The 7,475-nt window shown below is 45.9% G+C and overlaps 1 protein-coding gene across 1 annotated transcript in view; it reads right to left on the bottom strand.

The window, feature by feature from the left end:
• DZANK1 (double zinc ribbon and ankyrin repeat domains 1) overlaps positions 1-7,475 on the bottom strand; it is a 59,917-nt gene that overhangs the window by 16,080 nt on the left and 36,362 nt on the right. The window contains exons 15-18 of the mRNA XM_015410560.1: positions 6,798-6,901; positions 5,597-5,671; positions 3,166-3,226; positions 1,320-1,414 (exon numbers count right to left, since the gene is read on the bottom strand). Of these exons, the coding sequence (XP_015266046.1) occupies positions 1,320-1,414; positions 3,166-3,226; positions 5,597-5,671; positions 6,798-6,901 (335 nt within the window). The remainder of the gene's footprint in view (positions 1-1,319; positions 1,415-3,165; positions 3,227-5,596; positions 5,672-6,797; positions 6,902-7,475) is intronic.

The raw sequence follows: 7,475 nt of genomic DNA, 5'->3' as shown, positions 1-7,475 counted from the left end.
TATTGTTGTGACCCACCCTGAGCCTTCTTGTGGAAAGGGCAGGATATAAATCAAAACAATAAGTAAAGTAAAATTTCTCCAAAACTATAAATTTATTGGCAATTTACAGAAAAGTAAAGTAGGTCCATGGGGTCGCAAAGAGTCGGACTCGACTGTGCGACTGAACAACAACAAAAGTAGGTACTAAATGAAGTACACTGAAGCTGTTGTCACTTCTGGATCTTTTGCTTCAAGTGGCATCAAAGTGGATGGTAACCTCCTTACCCCGTCTTGAGCACAGTTCTGTTTTAAGTGCCAAGTTTGATTGGTCCTAATAGAAGGTATTACATTAATTTTGGTTTTGCAGGGCTATTTTTGAGCAGGAACGCACAGGAACGGAGTTCCGGCTGGCTCCTGAGTTGGCCACACCCAGCAGGAACTCATTAGCATAATAGGCCACACCTAACCAGTGAGAGCCAGTTTGGTGTCGTGGTTAAGTGTGCGGACTCTAATCTGGGAGAACCGGGTTTTATTCCCCACTCCTCCACTTGCACCTGCTGATGTGACCTTGGGTCAGTCACAAGCTCTGGCACAGCTGTCCTTGAAAAAGAGCAGTTTGTGTCAGAGTTCTCTCAGCTCCACCCACCTCACAGGGTGTCTGTTGTGGGGAGGAGAAGGGAGAGGAGTTTGTAAGCCGCTCTGAGACTCCAAGTGAAGGGTGGGGTATAAATCCAATCTCTTCTTCTTTTTCTTCTAACAGCAGAAACTCACTAGGATTGGCTACATTAGGGTTGTGTGGCCTAACATGCAAAGAAGTTCCTGCTACAAAAAAAGCCCAGGGGTTTGACAAAAAAGTAAACAGAATAAGAAGCAAAAGGTGGGTGTGGCTGGATGACCACACTTCTGATAACATGGGGGTGTGGCCTAATATGCTAATGAGCTGTGCTGGCAGTGGTGTGGCTTAATATGCTAATGAGTTTCTGCTGTTGGGTGTGTCCTATTATGCTAATGAGTTCCTGCTGGGCTTTTTCTACAAAAAAAGCCCTGCTCCGCAGTATTTTAATACAGATACAGAACTCGCAAGTTCCCATGAAGTACACCTCCAAACTACGAACTCATGAAGGACAAAAAGAAATGGAGCAGAACTAAGAGGCCAAATTGTATACTCAGTTTTAGAAAAGCAAGAATAGAAACAGTTCTATTTTCTGTATATTTTCCTTCCTCAAAATAGTACTTTGTAAAAAACAGATTCCTTTTTAAGTAGTCTGCGATCATCATTGCTAATACTCTAGCATCCTGCCTACATAAATGATGTCTTTGAATTAAAAGCAGATACGTACAGAAAGTCTGTCTTCCTTTTCTAGACATTTCAATGTTCTGGCCATTCTTTGGATTTTCTCTCTGGGACTCAAGATTCTCTGACTCTCTTCACTTGCTAAAACAGAAAACACAACATTAAAATGCAAATGATATCCATGGCAAACTGTGGCTATTGTGTGGAGAAAGAATTTGGGTTTTAAATGCTTTCAAAGTCGCTGCTTAATGTTTTTGGGGTTAGTCCGTGTTCCAGAATTTCCCATGATTTTTGATAGATGAGTGAACACATAAAGCTGCCTTATACTAAATTAGACCTTTGGTTCATCAGAGCCAGTACTGCCTACTCAGACTGGCAGTGGCTCTCCAGCGTCTCAGGCAGAGGTCTTGCACAGCACCTCCCGCCTGGTCACAGAATCATAGAATGTTAGAGTTGGAAGGTACCTTGCAGGTCATCTAGTCCAACCCCCTGCACTCTGCAGGAGCATAGCTGAAAGATAGCCCTACATACCTATGACATACCTGAAAGATGGTCGTCCAGCCTCTGCTTGAAAACGTCCAGCGAAGGAGCACCCACCACCTCCCGAGGCAGACTGTTCCACTGCTCAACCACTTGACAGTTAGGAAGTTTCTCCTGATATTTAGCCAGTAACGACTCCCTTGTAATTCCCACCCATTAGATCTAGTTTTGCAATCCGGAGCAAGAGAGAATAGATCTGCTCCATCTTCTACATGACAGCTCTTCAAATACTTGAAGACTGCAATCATGTCCCCTCTAAGCCTTCTCTTTCCCAGGCTAAACATACCCAACTCTTTCAGCCTTTCCTCATAAGTCCTTTCAGCTGGAGATGGCTTTGGGGGGGGGGGACTGAACCTGGGACCTCCTGCATACTGAGCAAGATGCTCTGCCACTGAGCCACAGCCCCTCCCCCAAAACAGATTGTTTCAATGATGTATACTGTACACATGACGCTGCCTTATACCGAATCAGACCACTGGTCCATCAAAGTCCATCTACTCGGACCAGTTGCAGCTCTCCAGTGTTTCAGGCAGGGATCTTTCACATCACCTACTATCCGATTTTTGGCCACCCAATGAGAAGGGTGCACTCACTGGAGAAGACCCTGATGCTGGGAAAGATTGAAGGTCAAAGAAGACGGGGAGGGCAAAGGATGAGATGGCTAGACAGTGTCATCGATGCAACGAACATGAAACTGAGCAAACTTCAGAGGACGGCGGAAGACAGGAGGGCCTGGCGGGATCTGGTCCATGGGGTTGCAAAGAGTCGGACTCGACTGTGCGACTGAACAACAACAACAACAACTATCTGATCCTTTTAACTGGAGACGCTGGGGATTGAACCTGGGACCTTCTGCATGCCAAGGAGATGCTCTACCACTGAGCCACAGCCATCTCCCCACACTGTATCTTTAATCTTTGTTTGTGACTTACTGGTGATCTATTGATCTCACTTTCTTATTAAGGAATGAGCTAGTTTTTGAAAATGATTACATTTTTTTAAAATACTCCTGTACACTTTCCCAAAAGCTACCACTCTTTCTCCTTCTCGTCATGATGCACCTACATTCAGCTCCCGGGCTACTGGGACCCCATGCAGCCTTTGATCTGGAGTTCATGTCTCACCTGGGCTCTTCTTTAAGGCAGGAGTGTCAAGTGTTTTAAGTGGAACAGCCAGATTCAAGGCCCCATAGAGACCAACGAGATTTCCAGGGGTCGGAGCTTTCAAGACTCCAACCTCGCTTGTGAACATCTACTCGTGATTACAAAGGGCTGTCTTCCCTTGCAAGGAATCACCCAGAATACACAGATGCTCACCCAACGTTGCTTTTCTTCCATGTAATCCATTTGTACCTCCTTTGAGGGAACTCAGGCCATGATAATCAAACATTGCTGGTTGATAGGTCAGAATATCCTGAAGAACCACAAACAGCAGACAGTGAGTTATAGAAAGCAATACCTTTTGCAGAGCAGATAAGGCAAAGTAAGGGGAGCGGTGGCACAGTGGGTATATCCCACTGTCTTAACATCCGAACTGTGTTAGTTTGAGCCCCGCACTGGGGTGAGCAGCCAGCCTGTTGTCCCCAGCTCATCGTCCACCCAGTGATTTGAAAGCTTTGGCGAGTAGATAAAATGGGAACCACTCCTTAGAGAGGGTGGGCACACCCATCTCCCTTGTGGGAGGGTGTTAGCTGACGATCGGGACTTCCTGGTCGAGGTCAGAAAAAGGCAAAAGAACTTCTCGGCTACAAAAATCCCTGCAGTGGATGTCTCCGGCCAGGCGGTGGCAGTGTGGCGATGTGACATATGGGTCCTGAAGCTTGGTCGACAAGCAGCTGTTCGGAAAATGACTGAGCCAAGCCAGAAGACGTTTACACCGTGCAGTGACAGCGTGTGCAATTAAGAAATGAATATATGTTGTCCTCCCTATCCCCTGTCTAATGTGTAACTGTACATTGCTTTGAGCCCACTGGGGAAAGCGATTAATAAATTGAAAGTATTATTATTATTATTATTATTATCATCACTCATAATAATACTGCTTTTCAATTTAAGTACTGGGAAACCTTGGCTTTATCAGGAGGTCTTCAGTGGGAAAATCAGCAATGGCAGACAAGTTTCCACGAAAGCCACTACTAATCTTTTCCTGTGAGTGTTGGACTGATCAATTCAAAGTTTCACTGTTGCTGCACTTGAACTGATCATAGATCCAGGTGGGCAGCCATGTTAGTCTGAAGCAGCAGAACAAAGTTTGAGTCCAGCAGCACCTTTAAGACCAACAAAGTTTAATTCAGTGTTTAAGCTTTTGTGTGCAAGTGCGCTTGCACATGAAAGACTTTGAATAAAACTTTGTTGGTCTTAAAGGTGCCGCTGGACTCAAACTGAAACCCTTCTCTTGGTAATGAGAATAAGAACTGACACTTCAGTGTTCTATAAAGATAGATCAAAGTGGGCAGCTGTGTTGATCTGAAGCAATAGAGCAAAGTTAGGAGTCCAGTGGCACCTTTAACAACAACAAAGTTTTAATCAAGGTGTGAGCTTACGTATGCGCACACACTTCGTCAGACAATGTTACTATTTTGCATGCTAATTTAACAAGCCATCTGGTATATATACAAGTATGATCTATAATTCCATTTCATCGTCTGACAAAGTGTGCGTGCACCAGTGTTCCCTCTAAGCTGAGTGAGTGTGAGCTAGCTCACAGTTTTTTAGCCTCCGGCTCACACATTTTTGTCTCGGCTCAGGAAGGGGGGCTCCAGAGCAAACTAATTCATGCAGTAGCCAAATCGCTCAGTCACAACTTCAATGCCAGTAGCTCACAAAGTAGAATTTTTGCTCACAAGACTCCACGGCTTACAGGGAGCATTGGTGTGCACACAGAAGCTCACACCTTGAATAAAACTTTGTTGGTCTTAAAGGTGCCACCTGGACTCTATCTTTGTTCAGTGTTTTGTAACTGCATGCTGTGTCACTCTCATATTTTAGTACCCACTTGCCCTCCAAGTTCTCAGCTGGAGGCTTTTCACATCACCTATGACTTGATCCTCCTGAGACCTTCTGCAGGCAAAGCCACAGACCCCACCCCAGCCCCACAAATGTATGTACTTATGTTTGAAATCTAATCATATTTGCACTCTTCTGTAATTAACATTTTTTGATTATGTAGATTTTTGTTGATTGTTCAGGATCTTGATTTTAGAAACTAAATGGTAGAACCAGGGCTTTTTTGTAGAAAAAGCCCAGCAGGAGCTCATTACCATAACGGGCCACACCCAACACGAGAAACGCATTAGCATAATAGGCCACACCCCTGACAGCACAGCACATTAGCATATTAGGCCACACCCCATGCCTTCCCTTCGCTTGTCCGGGTGCCCCACGGCTGCGGGGAGCCTGGACAAGCCAGCCCTTGGACAGGCTGGGAAAGGCACGGGGAGGCATTTAAATGCCTCTCCAATCCTTTCAGGCCACCCCCAGCTCACCCGCCTCAGAGTCGCCCGGGGGGGGGTCGCTCTCCAGGCCTTCCCTCTGTACGCAGAGGTTTTGGCTGTAGTGGGTGTGGCCAACTCTGAAGCCAGCCAGAACTCTGTTCCTGTGCGCTTCTGCCCCAAAATAGCCCTGGGTGTAAAGAACCCTTGTGTGTAAATAGTATCGCACACAACTCATTTCTCAACTCCAGTTTCTTGATTTCAACCTATAAACCTGTTTCACTCCAGCTCCCTCCTTTCCTGTCTACCAGCTTATAAAGTAACTCTGCATAGGATCAGACGTCCACACAAACCTTATTTACAGCAAGTGCATAATTCAGTCGGAGACTGACTTGATGTTCATCCTCATGGACAGTTGCAGATATGAGCTGTGGGAGAAAAAGCAGGGGTTACCATTCATTCGCGGAAAAGAAAGGGTGGTTGTTATCACGCCACTGTTCTCCTTCACCGTTAGGCCTCGCTTCCTTTGACTTCTATGCATCAGTTTCAGAATTAACCAGGGGACATTTTGTAGAAAAAGAGGTGCAGGAGCTCATTAGCATATCTCATTAGCATAACTTATTTGCATAGGCCACACCCCCTGATTTCACCGGAAGAAGAAGAAGAAGAAGAGAAGAGATTGGATTTATACCCCGCCCTTCACTTGGAGTCTCAGAGCGGCTTACAAACTCCTTTCCCTTCCCCTCCCCACAACAGACACCCTGTGAGGTGGATGGGGCTGAGAGAACTCTGACACAAACTGCTCTTTTTCAAGGACAGTTGTGCCAGAGCTTGTGACTGACCCTAGGTCACATCAGCAGGTGCAAGTGGAGGAGTGGGGAATCAAACCCGGTTCTCCCAGATTAGAGTCCACGCACTTAACCACTACACCAAACTGGCTACACCAAACTGGAAGTGTGTCAGAAGGCAACAACCACTGCTCAGGCTCCACTGGACTGTTTTGGACCGAGGGGCCGGGGGGGGGGCTCTGCAGCTTACCTGGCTGCTTCTTGCTCTGACTGAGGGTAGCTGGGAGCAGGGGGTGGGGCTTGTGGCATGTGCCCGCCCCCTGGGCTCTTTACTGCCGGAGCTCCGCTCCTGTGCACTCCTGCAGGAAATGACCTCTGGAATTAACTATATATTTCACGGAAACAAAGTCTGACCCAGAAGAGCTCTGTTGTGTACTAAGCGAGACCGCACATGTGGTCGAGCTCACACATGGCCAGGTGGACAAGCTGAGCTTCGCATCCGACAACAATAGAAGCAGAGGATCCTAGAACTTGCCAAACGGCCAGTCCAGATCCTAAAGGGAACCAATGAGGGAAAGTAGTATTGTATACAGCCTATCACGGGAATGGGTGTGTGATTTGGGTGTGGTTTGAATGGGAATATAAGCAGGCCGTGGGCCCCACAAGTTAACTCAAGTTCTCCATTTAACTAATAAAACATGAGCTGAAATCACCCCGACACGCATCAGTCTCAGTACTTTGTAAGCTCCCTGCTCCATCTTCCTACCTTTCCCATCTGTGGCTCTCCAATTAAAGTCCTGAACTCCACGTTGTTCTGTGCATAGCTTCTGAGGTGTTCACATACATGATCTAGTTGCTTCCTCCAGTAACCTAAAAAGAGCAGATTATTCAGAGAGAACAGATGACCTCAGGCATGCCCCCTCTAAGCTGTGGAGTCTTGTGAGCAAAAATTCTACTTTGTGAATCTTGTGTATCTTGCTGACGACAACACCCCCCTCCAATCAGCCATGACTGGAAAGAGATACACGGCTCACATGACACTAGAAAGTCTCTCTAATGTCACCCACCACTCAGACAAGACAAAATCCAGAGCTGTAAAAAGAGAGTCTCGCTTAGGAAATCTAAACTAACCAAATACCAGTAGCTTGTACTTGGCTTTAGATATAGTTTCCCAATCAAAGATGTCAATGTCTATTTTATCTAAGATATGGTACCAGATATTTAGAGGATTGGAAAAATCACTCTCATTTTGGTTATTGGAATGATAAATTGAGAAATTGTCCAACATGAATAAATCCCATACTTTATACCACCACTGAGTTATATTTGGCACCTTAGAATCTTTCCAATACTTTGCAATTAAAATTTTAGCCGCTGTGGAAAGAATACTAATTAATTTTTTGACTCCCCCCCCCCCCCCCACTATTTCCCCCAGCCGCGACCC

The sequence above is a fragment of the Gekko japonicus genome, unplaced genomic scaffold, assembly GCF_001447785.1.
Source record: "Gekko japonicus isolate JY-2015 unplaced genomic scaffold, Gekko_japonicus_V1.1 scaffold3457, whole genome shotgun sequence".
Lineage (NCBI taxonomy): Eukaryota > Metazoa > Chordata > Lepidosauria > Squamata > Gekkonidae > Gekko > Gekko japonicus.
The sequence above is the reverse complement of the archived record's forward strand: the minus strand, read 5'-3'. Positions and strand labels throughout refer to the sequence as shown.